Source organism: Armigeres subalbatus, unplaced genomic scaffold, assembly GCF_024139115.2.
Source record: "Armigeres subalbatus isolate Guangzhou_Male unplaced genomic scaffold, GZ_Asu_2 Contig395, whole genome shotgun sequence".
NCBI lineage: Eukaryota > Metazoa > Arthropoda > Insecta > Diptera > Culicidae > Armigeres > Armigeres subalbatus.
In genome coordinates, this window is record NW_026943146.1 from 473,381 (window position 1) to 498,072 (window position 24,692).

Below are 24,692 nucleotides of genomic sequence, written 5' to 3' on the forward strand. Positions count from 1 at the left end.
CAGTGTTCGATAATGAAAAGCTTTGGAAAAAACCGCACCCTTTTATGATAAGTTTTATGAATTGACCATTTTTACGGACGTTCCGGATCTACTGGAGGACCTCCGGTGGCCACCCAGGTTCACCAAATTGGGTCACCAGAATCTATACCATTTCGTCGAAAGTCATTTCGTCGAAAGACATTTAGTCGAATGACATTTGGTCGAAAGGACATTACGTCGAATGGACGTTTTATCGAAGGGACATTTAGTCGAAAATGATTTTTTATTCCACTAGAGACGTAGGACATTTGATCGAATGACGTTTGGTCGAAAGGACACTACGTCGAATTGACATTTAGTCGAAATCAGTTATCTGAAAGAATCTTTGTACATTTGGTTATATGACGTTTGGTCGAAAGTGGATTTTCGAATTGATAATCTTGGTACATTCAGTCTAATGACGTTCCGTCGAATGGATATTTGAAAAAAAAAAACTTAAGCCAATAACAATTAAAAAATAAATGATTTATTGCGGTATTCCTAAAAGTCATATAATTATTTTTCCAATATTGTCCAAAGAATGATGGGCTGATAAAAAGAATAAATAATACGAAAACGGTGATATATTATTCTTGACTAGATATTGACTTCCGCGAACCCCTCTAACCGACTACATTGAATCTATACCACCGAAAATAGAATAGGGTATACTGCCGCTAACCGCAAGTCGAGCACATCTGTACATGGAGGCCCATATACAGATGTGCTCGACTTGCGGTTAGCGGCAGTATATATTTTGCTACTTCTGAAGGTTTTCAATTTTTCAATAATCCACCAGGTCTCCAGAAGTTTCTGTTAGCTCAGATGAAAAATCCTCATTGGCTTCCTTATTCGTTTCTTCAGCTGCTGATTGAAATTCCTCATGTCCACTGAATTCCTCCAACCAGTTTATTCATGTATCTTATGGATTATTTAACCAGAAATCTCCTTTCTACTAAATGTCCATTCGACTAAATGTCCTTTCGTTCAAATGTCCATTCGACTAAATGTTCCTTCGACCAAATGTCCTTTCAACAAAATGTCGAACTAAACGTCATTCGACGAACTGTCCCAAAGCCGAATTCCATGAATTGACAATTTTTACGGACGTTCCGGATCTTCTGGAGCACCTCCGGTGGCCATCCTTCTTCTTCTTCTTATTGGCATTACATCCCCACACTGGGACAGAGCCGCCTCGCAGCTTAGTGTTCATTCTGCACTTCCACAGTTATTAACTGCGAGGTTTCTAAGCCAGGTTACCATTTTTGCATTCGTATATCATTAGGCTAACACGATGATACTTTTATGCCCAGGAAAGTCGAGACAATTTCCAATCCGAAAATTGCCTAGACCGGCACCGGGAATCGAACCCAGCCACCCTCAGCATGGTCTTGCTTTGTAGCCGCGCGTCTTACCGCATGGCTAAGGAGGGCCCCTAGGTCCACCAAAATAGGCCCCCATAATCATTTGTTACTCAAAGTACTATGAGGAAAAGCTTTGGAATAAACCGCTCCCTTTTATGATGAGTTTCATGAATTGGCCATTTTTACGGACGTTCCGGATCTACTGGAGAACCTCCGGTGGCCACCCAGGTCCACCAAAATGGGTCACCACAATCATTTGTTACTCAAAGTACTATGAGGAAAAGCTTTGGAAAAAACCGCACCCTTCTATGATAAGTTTCATGAATTGGCAATTTTTACGGACGTTCCGGATCTATTGGAGGACCTCCGGTAGCCACACAGGTTCACCAAATTGGGTCACCACAATCATTTGTTACTCAAAGTACGATAATGAAAAGCTTTGGAAAAAAAGCGCACTTCTAGGATGAGTTCCATGAATTGACAATTTTTACGGACGTCCCGGATCTTCTGGAGCACCTTCGGTGGCCGCCCAGGTCCACCAAAATAGGTCCCCATAATCATTTGTTACTCAAAGTACTTTAAGGAAAAGCTTTGGAAAAAACTGCACCCTTTTATGATAAGTTTCATGAATTGGCCATTTTTACGGACGTTCCGGATCTACTGGAGAACCTCCGGTGGCCACCCAGGTCCACCAAAATGGGTCACCACAATCATTTGTTACTCAAAGTACTATGAGGAAAAGCTTTGGAGAAAACCGCACCCTTTTATGATAAGTTTCATGAATTGGCCATTTTTACGGACGTTCCGGATCTACTGGAGGACTTCCCTTGGCCACCCAGGTCCATCAAATTGGGTCACCACAATCATTTGTTACTCAAAGTACGATAATGAAAAGTTTGGAAAAAAAAGCGCACTTCTAGGATGAGTTCCATGGAATGACAATTTTTACGGACGTTCCGGATCTTCTGGAACACCTCCGGTGGCCGCCCGGGTCCACCAAAATAGGTCCCCACAATCATTTGTTACTCAAAGTACTATGAGGAAAAGCTTTGGAAAAAACCGCACTTTTTTATAATAAGTCATGAGTTGGTCATTTTTACGGACGTTCCGGATCTACTGGAGGACTTTCGGTGGCCACCCAGGTCCACCAAATTGAGTCACCACAATCATTTGTTAATTAAAGTACTATAAGGAAAAGCTTTGGAAAAAACCGCACCCTTTTATGATAAGTTTCATGAATTGGCCATTTTTACGGACGTTCCGGATCTACTGGAGGACTTCCCTTGGCCACCCAGGTCCATCAAATTGGGTCACCACAATCATTTGTTACTCAAAGTACGATAATGAAAAGTTTGGAAAAAAAAGCGCACTTCTAGGATGAGTTCCATGGAATGACATTTTTTACGGACGTTCCGGATCTTCTGGAACACCTCCGGTGGCCGCCCGGGTCCACCAAAATAGGTCCCCACAATCATTTGTTACTCAAAGTACTATAAGGAAAAGCTTTGGAAAAAACCGCACCCTTTTATGATAAGTTTCGTAATTGACCATTTTTACGGACGTTCCGGATCTACTGGAGGACTTCCGGTGGCCACCCAGGTCCACCAAATTGGGTCACCACAATCATTTGTTACTCAAAGTACGATAATGAAAAGCTTTGAAAAAAAAATCGCGCACTTCTAGGATGAGTTCCATGAATTGACCATTTTTACGGATGTTCCGGATCTTCTAAAGGAACTCCGGTGGCCACTCAGGTCTATCACAATGGGTCACCACAATCATTTGTTACTCAGCGTTCGATAATTGAAAGCTTTGAAAAAAACCGCGCTCTTCTAGGATGAGTTCAATGAATTGACCACTTCTACGGATGTTCCGGATCTTCCGGAGGGACACCGGACCGTGAAATAACCAGGAATTGTGTTGATCCATGGAAATGGACAATGGCTACATTCTAATAGAATTATTGCTACACAAATTAATGAGCATTTCCAAAATCACCCTTCGAGAGGCAAGAAATCACGCCAAAAATTGACCTAAGAATCTATGTTCCTTCAACATCGATTCCTGGGAACCAGAATGGCCAAAGTGCAAGAATCTGACCGTAGCGACATCCGTGGATTCCATACCTTCAATTTGGTTCCAAAAGATTGAGAATCGGTTCGAAAATGAACTTTTGGGAGCGAATCCGATTTGGGTCATTTTTGACCCGCTAATGCACAATGTGTCACTTTTTTTGTTGTGGCGCTCCTAGAGGTCGCTGATAGCTGGTTATCACCCCAAAATTTTCATTTCCAAAAGTTAGGAAAAGTCAGAAAATTTCAACGCCCTATCTCATTTGATTACAAAGCTACAACGTTTTTAAATCATCTCTGGGCCAAAATAGACCCCAATGCACTAGGAAGGTTAATCTGTTCACCTTCGACATGCCAGAACCTCCCATCAAAAGTTATGATTTACTATAAATTGTCTACTTCCATTCTGCCTGGGTTATTTCCCCAGTTGTTTGGTTGCACAGCGCCGCATACCTATGCAAATGGAATGGGCCCCATTTTCCTTGCTGAAAACGCATGGTAACTAAATCCATGATCAGCTACCAAGATGAAAAGCAACTTTTACTAGTTTATCTTTACCGTTTTAGGTTTTTTTCGTGGTAGATTTTATCAATTTCTCGGTGTATCTCAATTTCCACAGTGACTGTACCAAACTGGTTCAAATAACTTCAAACAGCATATTATTTTGTTTCGGATAACAAAGTTCAAAACATAAGGAGCTGTGATACGATAAACATAGTCAAGACAGAGAAGAAGATTGCAAAATGTACAACAATAATTGTTAAAATATTCCTTAGATGTCTGCGCTTGATATTTAATAAACCCTTTTAAAAAATCATATGAATCGATGTTAAAATGATTGTCACGTCCAATCAACCACTTGCACCACCGCCAATCACTAATACTCGCTGCCCTTATTCATTTTGCATTCTTCTTCTCATGGTGTATGTGGTTTTGTTTGTGTGTTTTTTTATTTTTGTTTATTACAACATTTTCCGCAGTTGAAATCAGTGTGCCAATAGTATTCGAGCCGAAGGAAAACAAAATGAAAATGAAACAAGTATTAGAGATTGCGGCAATGATTTTTATTCAGGAAATAATGTCACACATGCATACAATATTCGAATCCCTCCTCTACTCGTTCTAAAACACTTCGACCAGTAGGAAACAACCGCCCCCCTTCAAACAGACGCTTCGTTGTAAGATATGACCTAGGCTGTATATTTTTTCCCATAAAATATTAAAAATATTATAGCGGGAAAGACAGCTTTGACAGGTTTTCTTCTATTATTGTCAGGGGGGTTTTTGTAGATCAAATTTTATGAAATTTGGCCACAATATTTTTTGATTTACAAAGAATGTTTAGGTCAAATTTGAGCATAGTCAGTCATAAAAAAAAACCCCTGCCAATAATAGAACAAAACCTGCCAAAGCAGTCATTTCCCCTACCTTGTTTATTATTTTCTTGAATCGACTTCAGAAAAAACACAACTGAATTCAATTTACTTTCCTTTTCAATTTAATACGACGTTATGTTAAATGTGCCACCCTTCTACTAAATAACTCAGATTACTCGTTCCACTGAACTTCTCGTCTTATTATGAACTTAAAACATTATACTCGTTTTCCAACACATGAATTACACAGTCATAAGCTATTTTGTGATGCAATTTGTTCTATGTTGACTACTGTTTTTATTTTTGTAAGCTACATACATTTTCAGTCACTATTTATCATTTTGAAAAATAATCTGGAATGTACAGATAAAAACGTTCACTACATTACGATATTTCACTGACTGTTCACGGAAACAGAAATAGGTTTCCTGAACATGGGTGTTGTCTATCTAAGCAATAAAGCGCCACAGTTAGAATGCATTAGAAGCCCCTAAGGTAAATATAGGATTGACTCTTTGCTGGCCAGTGTGATCACGATCGCTTTGTTAACTGAAAACCACTCTGCTGGGGCTTTCGCTTAGAACCTTTGGGTATTTTTACTCGGCAACTGGTTGTACTTCAGGTAGAGAGAATGGGATGTTAGAGGATTCATTTTTAAAATTTTGAGGCTGAATGTTTGGAAGATGGATCAAGACGCTTGAGAAATAAATTAACATCATCGCTCATATAACTGAATAAACAAAATGAAGCTATATAATGTCGGGATAACAAAAAAAAATGGTGTACAAGTTATGTGCTTTTCAATTAGATACGTTAGGGCCAAAGACTAATTAGTCTTTGTTAGGGCGGTCCCTAAAAATTAATTTTCTTCCCATAACTTTTTATATATTCATTTCTCGCAAAAACTTCCAATTTCCAAAGTACCGAGCACTTTTGGAACTTTTGAAGACGCACATTTTTGACTAGGAACCATGGATTGGATTTAAAAAGTAGTTTCCAAGAGTTTTCCAATAAAAACATGATTTTTTACTTACGAACATTTCAAAATGGAGCAAACCGATTTTCAATCAAATGGTTCTACATATTTTCACACTTAAAAACTAAGAGAGCGTTTTTTGTTTAAAGTGTTTTATTTGATCATGGAAAAATTATACTTTTTATCAAAAAATTGCTATAAGTTGATAAATAAACAAGATAGCTCTATGGGTCTTCGACAAAAAGATGTGCCTTCAAAAATTTCAAGTGTGAACTATACAAGTATCCCTCAAAAATCAGCATATGAAAATATATTGAAAAGAAAACCGATCTTCGCAAGGAGAGAAACGTTAGTTTGATCAAAATAAGCAGATCTATAAAGCGCATGGTTTTCTGGCATTACAGGGTTCATTTGCAGATTTATCGTAATAGTAATAACAACAAATTTATCAAACTTGTATACAAGTGCGAAAAAACAGAATCAGATAGGCAGCCCCCATTGAGAAGTGATGATTTTCGCTTTGTTCTCGCTCATTTTGTGTTGAGGACCGCACAGCTGTATAGAACAAGTTGAAATGCATTATCAGAACCAGTTCTCCCCGCATTTGGAGCTTAAAAAAATAAATTTATCATGAGGTATAGCCTCCTGAATCAGTTCTTTATCATGACAGTTTGTGAAAAACAGTCTCTCGCGGTATGCTACATATCATATATGTATACAGAGATGATAAGTGAGAGACTCATTCTCTTTTGGATTCAATCCCTGGTTACTTACCATTATCCTTTCTTTGTTTTCTCCTATTTGAGATTCCACAATAATGCAACTAAAACAAGGTAGGATCGCAACCAAAATGACAATTCTGAGTCAGGGTTCGGATTTCCCACTTACGCGACAACTGATCACTCCACCATGCATTTTATCCGGATAAATTACAGTGCGATAAACTCCGGCACAAGCGATGGTGCGAAAAATTGTTATCCCTCTTCCCATGTTTCGCGAAAATCAAATGCTGCTTACTCTGCTTCTCGGCTTCTCCAAACTGATTGCATACGACGATGCGCCACCATAAGAAGTAGGTTTAATACAGCAGTTTTTCTTTGCTTTCAATCGGTTCGTGTGGTGGTGTGGTTATAGTGGGCGCTCTACACATTTTGAAATTGTTTTGGGTTCGAATCCCGCCTCGGACTTACATTTTTGTGAGTATGCTTTTAAAACTTATCTGGAGAAGTGGCGAGGTGGAGAATTTGAATGCCCAAAAGTAAATTATCCGGCAAGCCGGCGCTCGCGAGTTTATCGCCCTTCTTTCTATCCGGATAAAATATTGTGTGAGAACACTTGCTCAAAGGAGAATATGGAAAAATTGCACTCCGTTGTTTGGATCAATCCTCGGTTTTTATTCATATGAGTGAGAATTCCGAAGCCTGTTCTGAGTAACATATTTTTGAATACGAAGAGCATTGTGTCGGTTCAGCTCGTGCGAGGATAGTAGTGAAGCTATTTATATGTTTAATTTTAAACTGAATGTGTACATAAGTGTTGAGTGATGTATTTTTTATTCCATGCTAAACATCAAACAGAAAACCAGGCTACTATGCATATTAATGGTACTAACCTAGTTTTCTGTTTGATATGTTTTAACGCTACATTTACATTTAACGCATACGCCACTTTTGAAGTGTAGCCTCTGTTACAAGCCTACATTGCTATGATTACTTTGATTTTTTCGGTATCGTCAGTAAAAGAAAGCGTAGATAGCCGGTGGTAAGTTACGGAAATGATCTTATTACCATTACGTTACATGCAAATTCCCATCAAGTGTGAAAATCTCAATGAATTTCTTTAAAGCTCAAACGGTTATGGAAGTCAAGTAATAGCATTTCTTTGGACGCAACAAATTTTTGCTGAGTAAGTTTCAAACGCTAACAGAACTTCTGGAACGGAAAGCTTCGAAAAGGTTGAAGTTTTCCTCAAGCACAAGATTAAATTTGTAAAAAAAGGAGTGAGTGAGGGCTGAAAATTATCTATTTCCGTGTAACGTAATTTGAAAATGAGCCCTGTAACGTAAAAAAACAAACGCACTATAAATCAGACTACTTTGATCGATCGTTTTTATTTGAATATATCTGTATTTGTATGGGTCACATTTAGATCTTTTAAAGGCACATCTTTTTGATGAAGACCCATAGACCTATCTCTTTTATTTATCAACTAAAATCCGTTTCCGATAAAAGAAAAGCCCAGATTAATCCACCTAACGGCAATGATGCCTTTTTCGTGCATCGTAAAATGTTTTAAAAAAAATCGCATCAGAAAGTTCAAAAAAGCACTTTAGGGGAATAAATCACTTTTTTTTCGATCAGTATGCATGTTTTCGCGGAGCGAATGTTTTCGCAAAAATGTGGAAAGCTGCAGCGATCCTCAGTTATGGAGCAGGCAGCAGTAGCAAGTACCAGCAGTATGGCCAAGACTTCTGAGAACCAAGCAGGCCAACAGGAGCTAGCATCCGAAAATAGGGTGTCCACACCTAAATCGGCAAGTAGTGTTATTCAGGAGGAACTGCGACTTGGGAGGTCCAATCTGATGGAAGTGCGGAAGCGAGTCAACGAGCTTTATGACATCGTGAAGGACAAACACAATGTCCACACTAAGATAAAGGTTCTAATGACCAGCATCAAATCTGCCGTTAAAGCTGCCGAGCACGAACAGAACGCGCTCAAAAGAAGAGCTGGAGCAACTGAAAAAACGCTGTGAGAGGGAGCGGAGCATACAGAAGACACACAACAGACACCAATGAGCATCTGAAATACTCGCACGGAGAAGCGAAGCAGGGACTCGCCAGGAGAGCAGGAAGTCCCGAGGAAGCAGCGGAACGTGCACGACTGTGCTAGCGTACTAAAGGATGGCGTCAAGAACGGTGATTGGCAAACCGTGGAAAGTCAGCGAAAGAAGAGGAAGAAGCAGAAGGTGATTGTTGAAAAGAAGAACGAACAGAAGAAGAACGGAACGTGAGAGAAAACCCGGAGCTCAAGGACTTGAGAGAGAAAGTAGTGAGGACTAGGCGTACCCAGAAGGGGAGTTGCTGTTCGAGCTGAAGAAAGATCCTACAATCAAATGCTCGGCCTTCCGGGAGCTCGTTGCCAATTCCTTGGGCAGTGAAGCAAACGTAAAAACTCTAACATAGGAGGCAGTAGTCGAGTGCAGAGACCTGGGCGAGATTGCGTCGGAAAACGAACTGAGGGAAGCTCTAGTCTTGCAATGTATGTTGAGTGAGGTGCAGATGACGATCCGGCTGAGTAAAGCATACGGTGGTACACAAGTAGCAGCGATACGATTACCAGCAGTTGCTGCCAACAAAACAGTGGAGGTGAGCAATGTTAAAGTAGGATGGTTGGTGTGCCCTCCCTCCGCGAGTAACCAAAGATATGGAGCGATGCTTAAAATACATGGCGTTTGGACATTAGGCGCGAAACGGCAAAGGTCCGGACAGATCCGGTCTATGTAGAAAATGTGGTGAAGAAGAACAAGTTGCTAGGAACTGTACAAAGCAACCGAGATACCTGCTCTGCGAACCGGAAGTTGAAAACGACCATACGACGGGTGGCTTCCAATTTCCTGCACACAAGAAGGCGATGGCGGGCCGGGATTAATGGAGATCATTCAGTTAAATCTCAATCATTGCGACACCGCACAGCAACTGTTGTGGCAGTCGACAATAGAAGCAATGTGCGACGTGGCAATTGTTGCTGAGCCTTATCGAATCCTTTCAAATAACGGCAAATGGGTGGCGGACTCATCAGGGATTGCGGCTATCCAAGTGATGGACAAATTCCCTATTCAAGAAGAGGTAGACAGCTCTAGCGAAGGTTTTGTTGTCGTCAAAATCAACGGGATCATCGTGTGTAGCTACAACGCACCCCCAAGGTGGATTTTAGAGCAGTATAACCGGATGCTGAATGCACTCACGGAGAAGCGGTTCGGCTTAAGACCCGTAATCATCGGAGGCGACTTGAGCAGCGTAATGGGGAAGCAGGCTGACCAACGCCAGAAGTTACAGTTTGCTGGAGGCGCTTGCAAAGCTGGAAGTCAGAATGGGCAATCAAGGTACCGTTAGTACATTTCTTGAGATCATCGTGGACGGTCTTTTCCCGCAGCATGAATCTACGACGTAGCCGCCAACACCGTACGAAGATGAAGACCGAGTCACCATTTCAGGTATGCAAGTCTCCAACGACGAGCTGTCATCAGTGGCGAAAGGTCTGAAGATGAAGAAAGCTCCTGGTGTGGCTCCAAAAACTGCGATACTGGCGTTTCCACATGTGTTCAGGATGGTGCTGCACAAATGCCTAGCAGATGGTAACTTTCCGGATAGGTGTAAGATCCAAAAACATAGTGCTGCTGCCTAAACCAGGGAAACAGCCGGGGAATCATGCATCGTATAGGCCCATATGCCTGCTGGATACTTTGGGAAGCTTCTGGGAAAGATTATCCTTAATCGGCTGACGCAGTTCACGGTGGGCGAGACCGGCTTATCGAAAAAGCAGTTCGTATTCCGAAAAGGCAGATCGACGGTGGATGCAATCAGGACGATCATTAAAGTTAAAGAGAGAGCGGCCGAGAAGCTGCGGGGAGCTGCGCTCAAGACAAAACGTAACCGCAGAAAGTTAAACAGCGTGTTCCGCCTAATGGCCGTTCGAGTCGCGAGTGCGTACCGAACCATTTCGTCGGAGGCAGTTTGCGTTATCCCAGGGATGATTCCAATCTGCATAACCCTAGCAGAGGATATCGAGGGTCGCCAACGGAGAGATACTAGAAATGTAAGGAAAACGGTGAGACTGGACTCTAAGATGAAGTGGCAGCAGGTGTGGGACAATGCGGATAATGGAAGGTGGACCCACCGGCTCATCCCCAATGTATCGACGTGGGTGAATAGGTAGCATGGTGAGGTGAATTTTAACCTCACACAGTTCCTGTCCGGACATGGCTGTTTCCGCCACTATCTGCATCGGTGTAGTCATGCGTCATCGCCATTCTGCCCGGCGTGTATCAACATAGAGGAAACTCCAGAAGGAGGATTCGAGGTAGGAAGTTTGTGGCACGACCGCCGAGGGATCGAGACAACGTAGCAGTGGACCTCAGCAAGCCAGTCGGCGAACTAGCCTAAGCTAGGGGCAAGAATTTTAGAAGAAGTGCATGAGCGAGAAATGAGTGTATAAAAAGTTATGGGAAAAAAACTAATTTTAGGGTCCGCCTAACGCATTTTTCTAAAGATCATAACTTGTGAACCATAAGTGATAGAAAAATGGTTTCTTCTACAAAGTTGCTCAAAATAAAATGTTCTATAACTTTGTGGAACATTTCAATAGTGTACCTAAACATTGTAAAGTTGATATACTGAACTTCTGAAATAAAGGTTTCACCCTAATTTCACTACATGGAAAAAATCATCAAAAAAATACGATTTTCCCCCAAAGACACTATATGTCTAAAGCTAACAATTAAGGCGCAAATATTTTCATCTTGCAAAATTCTACTCTGGGGCCATTGCGCAATGGTCATTTAATTGCCAAAAAAAGTGGTACATAGGTGTACAACTCTACCCACTAAAATCAGCTTATTTAATAGAAAATTCGGCACCATGGATGTTTTCGCAACAGGTTTTTCAGGAATTTCAATATGGTCTACCGTCGTTTCCAATGGGTTTAAAATGTACATGTAAAATAAATATAAAATTTCCGCAAATAAGAATTTTCCAAAAAAAACTCTACTCCGTGATTGACCAGAATATGTGAAATTACACAAAGAATCAACTGAACGATTGACTGGGATTGTTCAAGCATTCTTAGTGACTCAGATGTTCAAATAATCAATGGTGCCGGCCACGTCCTTGTAGTCAGTTAGGAAGAGGGAAGGAATATTAGTAGGTGGTTTTGCTAATCGAAGACCGTGTTTGCCTCTGCATCTCCACAAAACCACAGGGAGAATTATCAGTTAGTTGGTAGGTATCATTGGAAGTGGATTGACTCTGATAAGCTATACGAATGTGCCATTCTTTTTACACAATGATTTTGACTAACGATTACTCGACCGCTTAAAGCAGAACAAATTTCAACAAAATAATCAATAAAGAGCACTAACAAAATAAGAAAATTTACACGAAAAAATCAAAAAAGCAATAAATCTGATGAAATTTTCCATGAACTTAAAACGCTTTTAAAGAAGGGGTCATTAATGAAAAATGCTTCGTTTTTCAATGAAAATTTTCATATTTTTTATTTGCGGAAATTTAAAAATTATTTGTGTCTAATACTCTGATTTCCTTATTGGCAAATTTCTATTTTTAATGGAAAATTTCAAATTGTTTTATTATAGTCATTCTTGGGTGACTCTTTGATTTAATAAGAGCATAAACTATTAAAAGAGAAAACTGTTTTACGTGTAGACCGTAAGACGCTACGCATGTAGACCGCAAGACCCATCCTTCATTAAATTCTTAGATGACTTGAAACGGGACGATTATTGCAGCTTCGACATACGCATTGTAAAAAGCATGAACCATTAAAAATCAGATCTTGAGTTACGCGTGTAGATTCGAGGCCTATATTCCAGTGATTCTTGAAGCACCTGAAGGGAAATAGCTATTGAAGGCATATTTAATTTGGATTAATAGATCAAATAGAGCATGAACTATTTTCAAAAAGAGATAACAAACCTTTGGTTACTATTGAAGGCGTATCCAAATTGATTTCATGGATCAAGTAGAGCAGGAGCCATTTAAAAATATAAACCATCAGGTAACGCATGTAGAACTTAAGGCCAATACTCCAGGGAATTCTTGGGGGAATTGGAAAGGAACAGCTATTGAAGGCGTCTCCAATTTGGTTCACTAGATCGAATAGGACATGAACTATTTAAAAAAAAAAGAGATAACAGCAATTGGGTTACGCGTGTAGACGAGCTCGGTGGTGTAGTGGCTACCGCTTCTGCCTTATAAGCAGGAGGTCGAGGGTTCAATTCCAGCCTCGTCCCTTTCCTACTTTGTATTTCTATCATAGTTCTTTACGTGTTTCACGTTCTACTAAAACGATTCCTGCTGTTATAACCTTCCAAACTAACAATTCCAAAAACCTCCCATGCCACCTATGAGAGGTCGTAGAGTTGTCTGCATCTTTCCTAAGTAGATGTCCGACTAACCATCCTTCCCCTTCCTCAGCATTCGCAAGGACGTGGCCAGGACAGATCTGGACTATTGGAGAGTTCATTGCTTCCATCTAAGATATAGTGATTAGTCCCAAATCAATATCTGAGGTAACAGATGAAAGTAATTCTACTCTCATACAATAGTCCAGGATTGTACCACCTATTAATTTGTACGAATTGCTGAATGCTAATGTTAATAACAGCCCTTTGGTTACGCGTGAAGACCTTAAGGCCTATACTCCAGATAATTCTTAGATGACCTGAATCTGAACAGTTATTAAAGACATATCAAGTTTTGTTTTATGGATCAAATAGACATGAATCAGATTTTTAAAGAGATAACAGCCCTTTGGTTATGTGTGTAGAAATTAAGGTCTTGGTTACGCGTGTAGACTCCAAGGAATTCTTGGATGACACTTGTTGAAGGCAAATTTTTAGGATGAAGATGTCTCTATAATAAAAATAGAAACGTCTATTCGGGAGAAATTTATTCAAATAGCTTCCATGGATTGCAAATTCATGTCATATTAAAACAGTGATTGAGAGATTCACATAATATACCATTTTGTATGAAAGTCTAGTCTGTATACATATCAGTGCATTGCATATATTTTTTCTTATTGGTTTACCCTGTTGGGCATAATGGCCGTTAGGCATTATGCACGTTAGGCATGACGTAAAAAATGCTTAATTATGCCTACCGTTCATTATGCTTAACGTCCGTTTTGCCTAACGTAGCTATTCCTAGCATTGCAATCCCGTTCCTTATAATGAGAGACGTAAGTAACAATCAGTCATATTTTCGTGTCATTTTTTTTTCAACTCCTTGGACATCTCCACCAAACATTCAACCTCTAAACTTTCAACCATAAATCAGGCTTTCGCACGTAATACTCACAAACACAGGTGGGCAGTTCTTTCGGAGTCCATGATCCGTCCGCTTGGCAGTATCTTTCTGCTTTCCCAACCAACTCGTATCCTTCCCCGCAATGGTAGGTCACTTTTCCGCCGAAGGTATAACTCTCCCCCGAATGCCATCCGTGGTTTGGATCCGATGGTTGACCGCATGAACGAGCTAAAATGTAAAATATCTTAGTCTTCTGACACGTTTCGATTCAAATTAGATATTTCGGTACTCACGTTCGCAGGAAATATCCGGTCCGTACCAACTGGCTTGCCCATCCACAGCCAAGCATTTCGCTCTAGGAAACCCTGCCGTTGCATAACCTGTGTGGCAGTGGTACTGCACCGTCGAATCTAAATCAAACGTGGCTTGTTCTGGAAGAGCTGAGTGTCGTGCATGCTCAATAATCGGAGGTTGAAGACAGTAAACTGAAATTCGAATAGCTTGTATTAAATAGAAATACACCTTCCGAATAATTTACACTTACTGTTTTGCTTGCAAATCGGTTCACTTCCGGCCCACGTCCCATCAGCCTGACAGAGACGACTCTGTAGCCCCACCACGTGGTAACCATGCGGACATGTGTACACGGCACGTGATCCAAAATGCTTGCCCGACACATTGACATCCCCCATAGCTGGTTTGTCGACCGGCGGGCATTCTCGATCCGGTTTTATGCACGACATTCCACAAGCACCGTCGCACAGGCATTTCTTCTTCTTACTTTTGCAGTCTTCATCCGAGGAGCATTTTCTCAGACATTTTGTCCCTAGCAGAGAATAGCATCGCCCGATTAGATTGGAGTGCGTTTGACAGAGTTCGTGTGCTCAACATGACTCAGATTAAAAATCGGGTTAGGACTCACCAGCAGCGTCGCTTGCTCCTCGTCTCGTGGACACTCGGTCGAGGGTAAATTCCGCGGATTCTTGTAGATCCGTCCGTCGTCGTCCGCCTCAGACGACTCGTCATCCTCGTCCCACTCAGAGTCGTTATCGTCGTCCGCCTCGGTTACTGCTGCCGTTGGTACACAAAAGGCTAACCAGGGGGAACAGAAATGAGTACAGTATGTTAATAGGAGAGGTAGGATTTTTAATTATAATCAAGAGATCCAGTTGAGGTATTTTTGAGATTTACAATCAAACTAATCACTACTATTTGCACTCCCGTTATCGTTAAGTACTTTAATTCTAATAAGCAGAACATTACATGTATACCTTCTTCCATTATTGACTCTAAATCTGGATGCATTATTATTAATGAACCTTCTATCAAAGAACAACATCCTTTGTAGTAATTACATATATGCACTTTTTTAACTGCAATATTGATTCAGATACTTGCAGCTACGCAGGATTATTTACTAAAAGCTGACTAAATGTAAATGTTCCTCGAATGCTGCCATCGTGCATCAAATTATGAACATTTCTCCCAAGTCACGGATAAAGCTCAACTGGTATACACTGACCCCACCATCATGGGTCACACACTAATATGGATCATTTCCATTTGATCAACATGCAAAATTGAGTGACTAATAATTGTTACAAAGTGACCCATATGTGTGGGATCAGTGTACATTTGTTTGATTGTTTTTATCTGTGTATACTAGAAATACTTTCAGCCGAATTTGATCATTGGTGTTTATTAAAAATAAGAGCTATTACCACAAACTTAATGACTTTTAGATTAAATTAACAAGGCTTCGTGGAAGGCCGCGTACACGATGGCTTTTTGCAGTTGAAGAGGACCTGAGGGCGCTCAATGTTCAGGGCGACTGGAAGCGATTGGCCCAGGATCGAGTCCAGTGGAGAAGGATACTCCATTCGGCGTAGGTTCATCGAAGAGCTATAGCCCATCAAGTATCAAGTAGTAACAAATTAATCTTTATTTTATTAGTAATGCAAAATGGGTCTGGGTCATTTGGCATAAAGTCATTTGGCATAACGCCATTTGGCATAAGGTCATTTGGCATAAATACCATTTGGCATAATGGTCATTTGGCATAACGAACATTTGGCATAATTTAGAACTGCAAGAAAAGAGTGGGTCATTTGGCATAACGGACATTTGGCATAATTTTGAACTGTGAAAGCGAAAAAGATATTTCATGTAATATTTAGCGTAGATGAAGTAGGTCGAGGCTGTTTTCTGATAAATTTAGACTGATGCATCTTAGACTGATGATGATGGTAGACATTTTCCGGAAGAATGAAATAACAAAACGGCAGAATTGCTTCCATCATTGACTTATTCCGGCCACATGCCTATTTTTAAAGTAGGGATTACATCCACCATTGCTTCAATCCACGCATGCGCCTTAAGACCGGATCAAATCCACCATTGCCTTGATCCGGGCAAGCGCCTAACTTTAAAAACTGAAGCAATACACTTGTCGTAGACGAGTTACTAAGTAAAACCAATCAAGTCACATATGAGTAACTGTTGAGGGGGTCCCGTAGCGTAGTTGGCTACACGTTACACACACGCCTTACAAGCGAATGGTCACGGGATCTATTCCCAGCCCATCCATCAAAACCCTCGTCAGTCACCGGATGCGCAGCCTATGCGGTGGCGTATTGGGGTGCACGCCTCACCGTCACGGCTGCCTGATGACGACTGACAACTTGTTTTTCTCGGAGGCATTCCTCCAAACATTACCCGGATAAATGGCAACCGGACAATGCAACGATCATTGGATACATGACATGGACAAAACGAACACAATGGATTCACGACGAGATGGACCAGCAACGACAACAACAATGAATAATGGAAAAATCTAAAAATAGATTCTGTGTGGATTCTGGCTGCAGAATACCACAGTAGAGTAGAGTGGGGCAAGAGTACGCACTTAGTTTTCAATCGATCATGTGGCCCTTATGAAGCAAGCTTCTGCATATCAAATCAGTGTCGATGATTCATATATTCTTCCTTTATGTTACCCAGTGGAAAAAATATTGAAATTATTGAGATTCCTTTTAGTAGAACCCTTATTGCAAGACAAGTGAAAAACGCACTCTTACCCCACCGGTGGGGTAAAAGTGCGCATCGGGTGGGGTAAGAGTACGCATTTATCCAATCATGTGTTTTAAGTATATATTAACACAAGTAAGAGTTACTAACATTTAATTGATGTTTAATGAGCATATATTACGGAATGTTTAAAGATTGCGTAACACTTAAAGGGGGAGGGGGTCCTAAAAATGTGCACTTTCATACGAAAAACCATTGTTTTTTTATATATACAAAAAACTACAGAGGTAAAAATATATATCAGGTTTCGCGTGGCGTATACAAAGGCATTTTCTTTAAAGAAAGTCCACCAATCACGTAAAGTAAAATTTGGCTATTTTATCACTCCTAGCCCCCCCTCCCCCTCTCTATCTTACACTATTTTTATGAATCATCTAAAAATTATATGGATCGTCACACATCTCGCAACCCCTCCCAGCTAAACGTTGCGTAATTTATGAATGTTTCTTTTGATTAAATGAAATTATCATTTAGATGAAATTGTGTTTTCGTACTATGTTTAGGTGTACAACAAATTCTAATATAATTCATTATTTCGCTTCAGTGCTTTGTTCGCTTTGTTTGCTTTCTAACACCGAATTACTTCATTTTATCCTAAAAACTTGTGATAATTTCGAATTCTGTCCCTTTTTTCTTAGTTATGGATCTTTACGCTTTGGAAGAAGTCTTATTTCGGCCAGAGATACGGGTTTGACATCATAACTTGAAGGTTCATATGCGTACTCTTGCCCCACCGAGTCCTGCGTACTTTTACCCCACAGTCCCAAAAAATATTCAAGTAATGGTTTTGACTTCTTGGAAAATCAACTGGATTGGTGTTCTGTACCATAAAGTACTCTATACAATAGGTTATTGAAATGGTATAATGTTCACCTGATTGAACGTATATATGGTAATGAAATACTAGTTGCGGAAATCAAATTATTTTTAGCAAAATGACCAAAAAGTTATCTAACTCCATATCTTCCTTGTTGTTTATTCAAATCGTTTACAATTACACATGATAATAGTTGGCCAGAATACCTGTCAAACTGATGCAGTGCTGCTAGTTTATCTTTTTTTATTACTTCAAAAAATCGAAAACGTACTCTTACCCCACGCGCACTCTTGCCCCACTCTACTCTATCGGTTAACACAGAGTGCCTACCAAATAAATAAAGGAATAAAAAAAAACTTCAAAATCACTATAATAAAGAATAAAAAATAAAAAAAAATCTCGGCACAGTAGCGGTTAAGTAACACAGAGTGCCTACCAAATAAAGGAAGGAATAAAAATAAAATGAGTAAATGCAACAAAATCAATCTGAATTGTGCTACTCGGAAAGAGATCACATCTACCATTGATTTATTCCGGGTTAGCGCCTACTTATAAAGAAGGAGTCACATCCACCATTTGCCATAATCCGGGCAGGGCCTACTTTTAAAGAAGGGATCACATCTACCATTGCTTCAATCCGAGCAAGCGCCTAATTTTAAAGAACGAATCAAACCCTCCATCGTCTGAATCCGTTCAAGCGCCTATTTTTAAAGAAGGGATCACATCCACCATTGCCTCAATCCGGGCATGCGCCTTCTTTTAAAGAAGGAATCACATCCACCATTGTCATAATCCAGGCAAGCGCCTACTTTTAAATAAGGGATCACATCCTCCATTGCCATAATCCATGCAAGCTTTTACTTTTAAAGAAGGGATCGCATCCACCATGGCCTTAATCCGAGCATGCGCCTACTTTTGAAGAAGGGATCACATCCACCATTGTCGCAATCCGGGCAAGCGACTTCTTTTAAAGAAGGAATCACAATCCATGCAAGCGCCTTATTTTAAAGAAGGGATCGCATCCACCATGACCTTAATTCGGGCAAGCGCCTACTTGTAAAGAAGGTATCATATCCTCCATTGCCATAATCCGGCCACACGCCTACTTCTAAAGAAGGGATTACATCTACCATTGCTCTAATCCGGGCATGCGCCTACTTTTGCATGGCATTGCAAATGCATTCTTTCCACGAGAGGAAAATGTCTTTTTAATATTGTTATCGACGGCTGATATATTTACTATTGTGGGGTGTTTCCTGCACCACTTAGTCACCATTCAGCTAACGCAAAAAAAAGTTATGCCAAGTGTCCGTTATGCCAAAAGACCCTTACTTTTGACGCTGGTCACAATTATGCCAAATGTCCGTTATGCCAAATGACCGTTATGCCAAATGGCGTTATGCCAAATGACTTTATGCCAAATGGCCCGCTCCCATCCAAAATCAATTGTTGGCAATGGAAAAGCTTTAATTTCCAACCAGACATTGAAGTGAAAACCTGATAATATACTGGCATCATTTTCTGTTTTGCTGGCCAGCGAAGTTCTTAAGCGAAGGTAATCTTCACTGACAAGGACCAGGAGATCGAGGAACTTAGGAAGACCATCGCAAAGCTAAAGGACAAAATCCTTCGAAAGGAAATAAAAGTAAACTCCCAATGATCCTCTGGAATCGGCAAAAGGCTTTACTCCGTGCGAAAGCACGGAACCATCTGAACGAGTAGCAAATTGGTGTCCTCACATACTCGGTAAGCAGTAAGTGTAGTAAATACTCGGTACACATACTCGGTGTAGTAAAAGAGCCTGCTTTGAAAGGCTGTGCAGTATGGCAAACAACACTCCATGGGGGGATGCTTACAGGATAGTGATGGCTAAAACAAATAGCACACCTCCTGTGAGATTTCAGGAGATGTTAGCTAGGATCGTTGAAGGGCTGTTCCTGAAGCATGATTCACCAGACTGGCCTGATACACCGTATAGGTCGGTTGACGTGGTCCCGTTTTTTTTTCCAATTTCGTTTATTTGGCAGGCTCAGGCATGTATAACACTTTATGGAGCCATTGTTCTGTGTGATATGTACAATCAATATCATTTTATTATACGGTTAGTAAGAGGGGGGTAGAAGCCAGCGTACTCGTGGTGACTCGAGGTTAGTTTACAATGTTTAAGGATGGACGGGGCTTAGGATTTGGGTTTAGGAAATTTCAGCTTCTCATCCGGGCATTTGGCGTCAGTGACGATGTGGCTTGTCGTCGTGCTCGAGGAATGGTTCGACTGGGAGCATCTTCCGGATGGCCAGAGCTATGGAGCTCTACGGAACAAAAAGGCAGAGACAAAACAAAAAAAAAAAACTTTAAAGAAAGAAAAAAAACAAAATGTTAGATTTTTATGTCAGAAGCACAAAGAAAACTATAAATGACCTGCATATAGACAACATCACGATCTCCCAAAACACCGCGAACTTCCCTGAAGGGTTGTTTACCTCGGGCCACAAGGGTATCCAATAATTGCTCTCTGGAGGCGTCATTTTCCGAGCAGGACCAAACTACGTGATCGATGTCATCATAACCGGCTCCGCACCTACATAAGTTGCTATCGACAAGGTTTATTCTGTACAGATGTGCGTTTAGTGAATAGTGATTAGACATAAGTCTCGACATCACGCGAATGAAGCCTCGACTTAAGTCCTCACCTCTGAACCACGCTCGCCCAGAAACTTTTGGAACTATGGAAAATCCAATTTCCAATTTCTTTGCCAACTTTGAAGAGTACTCTGACGGACTAATGGGAAAAACTCGTTGCTCGAGTATTGTCTATCATAAACTTCACCTTCCTGTGCGCCCACCTTTGCCAGCGAGTCTGCCTTCTCATTGCCATAGATTGAGCAGTGAGATGGGACCCAAACAAAGGTAATCTTGAATGATCTTTCGACCAAAACACGCATCTGCTCTCTTATGTTTGTAAGAAAGTAAGATGCGTGCTTAACAGGTTTCATCGACCGGAGTGCCTCGATAGAACTAAGACTATCCGAGAAGATGAAATAATGGTCTACGGGCTGATTGGAAATTATCCCCAAAGCGAAGTTAATTGCTGCCAGCTCAGCAACATAAACCGAGCACGGTTCCTGAAGTTTTCGGAAGGTGGTTGAAGTTACATTGAGTGGATCCGTTAATGCGAGAACCATCAGTGAAATATCTGTTGTTGCAATTGACATGTTCATATTTTTCTGAAAAAAGGGAGGGAATAGATATTTGTCGAAGATGATCTGGTATTCCTTGAATAGCGTATTTCATGGACAGATCGTATTCAATTGAGGAACTGTCGTTGGTGAAATGAGCTCGAGGTGGATTATAACACGGAAGACAAATATCTGAAGAAATGCAGTTGAGATAGACTCTAAGGAATCTTGAACGACAAGTCAGTTCAAGCATTTTATCGAAGTTATCTAAGACAAGTGTGTTACTTGTTCCACATTTGACGAGTATTCTAAGTGAGAGCTCCCAGTAACGGTGCTTTAAAGGAGTGACTCCAGCAAGCACCTCCAGGCTCATGTTATGCGTCGAATGCATGCAGCCAAGGGCAATACGCAAACAACGATACTGAATTCGTTCCAATTTGATCAGGTGGCAATCAGCTTCTGAGAGGAAGCAGAAAGAGCCATACTCTAAAACAGAGAGAATAGTCGTTCTATAGAGTTTGATGAGTTCTTCCGAGTGAGCACCCCACCAGGTTCCGGAGATAGAACGTAGGAAGTGGATCCTTTTCCGGCATTTCTCTATCAAATACTCAATATGAAGTCTCCAGGTGCATTTAGAATCAAACACGACCCCAAGGTATTTAGAAGATAAAGATTGGTTGATGTCATCATTCAACAGTTTTAGTTTCAGTTGAGCTGGGTACCGCTTCCTAGTAAACACAAACTACTGAGTTTTTTGCGGTGACAACTCGATCTCTAGATATGTGGCCCAAACAGTCAGATTATCTAGGGTATTGCAATGGTCCTTGCAAGACAGCTGCACATGGACCTCTTAGAGAGACACGGCATCATCTGCAAGTTGTCTGAGCGTGCATTGTCCTTCCAAACAATTGTCAATATCTTTAACATAGAAATTATAAAGCAAGGGACTTAAACATGATCCTTGGGGAAGGCCCATGTAGCTATTTCTGGAAGTTGTCAGAGTGCCGAGTGTGAAGTTCATTTGTTTTTCTGACAACAAATTATACAAGAAATTGTTCAAAATAACGGGTAATCCACTACTGTGCAGATTGTCTGACAGTACTTCTATGGAAACTGAATCAAAAGCGCCCTTAATATCCAAAAAACTGAAGCCAATTGCTCCTTGTGCGCAAAGGCCAGTTGTATATCTGAAGAAAGCAACGCTAGACAATCGTTTGTTCCTTTCCCTTTTCGAAATCCAAACTGAGTATTTGAAAGCAATGCATTTTCTTCGACCCAATGGTCGACTCTTGAAAGGATCATTTCCTCCAATAATTTTCTCATGCATGATAGCATGGCAATCGGTCGGTATGAATTGTGATTAGACGCTGGTTTCCCAGGCTTTAACGTGGTCCCGTTAGTGACTATCGAAGAGCTTATCGAAACCGCAAGAGGTTTTAAGCTCAATAAGGCACCAGGTCCGGATGATATTCCGTACCTGGCCCTTAGACACACGATTCTTGCCGCTCCAGATATGTTTAGGAGCTGCCTCCAACATTGTCTGGATGAAGAAGGAACTTCCCAGATCGTTGGAAACGACAGAAATTGGTGCTATTGCCCAAGCCTGGGAAATCCCCGGGAGAACCTTCGGCATAGGCATTCGGATTTGCCTCCTCGATGGAGCTGTTAAGCTGCTAGAGAGGGTTATTCTGAACAGATTGTCGACCTATACCGAGCGTACTGGTGGGCTATCAAACAACCAGTATGGCTTCCGTAAAGGTCGTTCCACCGTCGAAGCAATTCAATCGGTAACGGATACGGCCAAGATAGCGAGAGGTGTGAACAGGCGAGGTATTAGATACTGCGCATTGATTACACTTGATGTACAAAAATGCATTTAACAATGCTAGCTATTGCTGACTCCCTGCACCGATTGAGAGTTCCGGATTACCTGTGCAGGATACTGAAAAGCTATTTTCAGAATATGGTGCTGACGACGAATATGGTGCTGATACGACGCGGATGCTGGTCAAAAGTCGATCGTAGTGTCTGCAGGTGGTCCACAGGGATCGATCCTCGGACCGGTTCTGTGGAATATTATGTACGACGGAGTATTACGCTTAAGTCTCCCGAACGGTGTGAAAATAGAAGGCTTCGTGGATGACGTAATGCTAGAGGTAACAGGAGACACTCTCGACGAAGTCAAACTGAAGGCTTCATACGCGATTGGCAGAGTGGAAGAATGGCTCAACTCAAGGCGGTTGTCCCTTACACATCACAAGACGGAAGTCGTGATGGTGCATAACTGCCATGGGTTGCAGCAAACAAGGATAAGAGTAGGGACCTGCACAGATAACTCCGTGAGGTCTCTTAAGCATCTGGGTGTGATGATCTACGATAAGCTCAATTTTACGAGCCACGTCGATTATGCATGTCAGCGGTCTTCATTGGCGATCAAATCTTTATCACGAATGATGTCCAACAGATCGGCGGTGCATGGTCAAGTGCGTAGGTTGATAGCGGGCGTAGCATTGTCTATCATCCGCTATGGCGTACCGGCATGGACCGTAGCACTAAAGGCCGAGTACAATGTAAAGAAACTGATCAGAGTACGCCGGCTGATGTGCCTACGTGTCGCGAGTGCATATCGCACCATATCATATGAGGCGGTGTGCGTTATAGCAGGAAGAGGAAGATGTGGAGTGCTACAACGAAAGGGACTCGGTGCAAGTGCGACGTGTCAAGAGAGCAGCCTCGCTGCTCAAATGGCAAAGAGCATGGGACACCGCAGTCAAAGGTCTTTGGACCCACAGACTAATTCCGGATGAGTCCAACTGGGTCGATAGAAAACATGATCAGGTCAACTTCCACGTAACACAGGTGTTGCCTGAACATGATTGCTTTAAAAAAATCCTACACAGGTTTGGCTTCGTAGATTCTGCGGAGTGTCCAGAATGTGTAGGTGAGCTAGAGTCGGCAGAGCATGTGATGTTCGGAAAACAGCCGAACAACATGAAGCAGGCAAGCAAGAAAGTTGACAATGCGAAGAAGCACGCGGGCACAAGCATCGACGACATCTCTAGGGATGCACCAGAAACAGAAGCAGTCTCCGGGTAGCCGGAGTCCCGTCGATGCGGAAGTTACACCCCAACGGAACCCCCTTACTTCGAGTCTACTTGCACAATCCTGGTGATCACACCGATATTCTTCCCGGACCCTTCGGATATTACCCCACTCATACTCCCAAGCAGCACACTTTTCGACTCCCGACGGGTTCCACAATAACTATACCCGAGCAGCACAAGTCAGACAAAGATGGTTACAGCAACTTGATTGTGTCTGAATCTGGTCACATATAAGTTGCAGTAATTTGTGCAGAACATGTGTGTTGCTAGGACAACGACCTGAAGCTGCTCGTTGATACACCGCACCACAATCGTCACCATGAACCTTGCACAGTGGCGGGCCCCCATATAAATGCCGGACAAAACCTAATATGTTGCTCGAATCTTTCACCAATAAGAGTAATTTTGGGACGGTAAGTTCATTTTGAGGCTAGAATTGTTATTTAACATATACTATGCTACTAGAGTACTTCTGGAGGCGCAAGCCTTCAGGTCTGAAGCATTAACAGCATCCTCATTAAAACATTGAAATAGTCTATTTCCAGCTTTGGAGCAACTAGGAGCAAATCATCACACTAACCACCGGAAAGTAGACAAATACATGAAAGTGAATTCATGATACCAGATTGTTCCGAATCTATTCCGAAAAAAATTT

The 24,692-nt window shown here is 41.4% G+C and overlaps 1 protein-coding gene across 1 annotated transcript in view; it reads right to left on the reverse strand.

Moving 5' to 3' along the window:
- Positions 1-24,692, reverse strand: part of LOC134204098 (uncharacterized) — a 114,322-nt gene that overhangs the window by 58,680 nt on the left and 30,950 nt on the right. Inside the window, exons 2-5 of the mRNA XM_062678925.1 lie at positions 14,769-14,942; positions 14,395-14,676; positions 14,144-14,335; positions 13,902-14,078 (exon numbers count right to left, since the gene is read on the reverse strand). Of these exons, the coding sequence (XP_062534909.1) occupies positions 13,902-14,078; positions 14,144-14,335; positions 14,395-14,676; positions 14,769-14,942 (825 nt within the window). The remainder of the gene's footprint in view (positions 1-13,901; positions 14,079-14,143; positions 14,336-14,394; positions 14,677-14,768; positions 14,943-24,692) is intronic.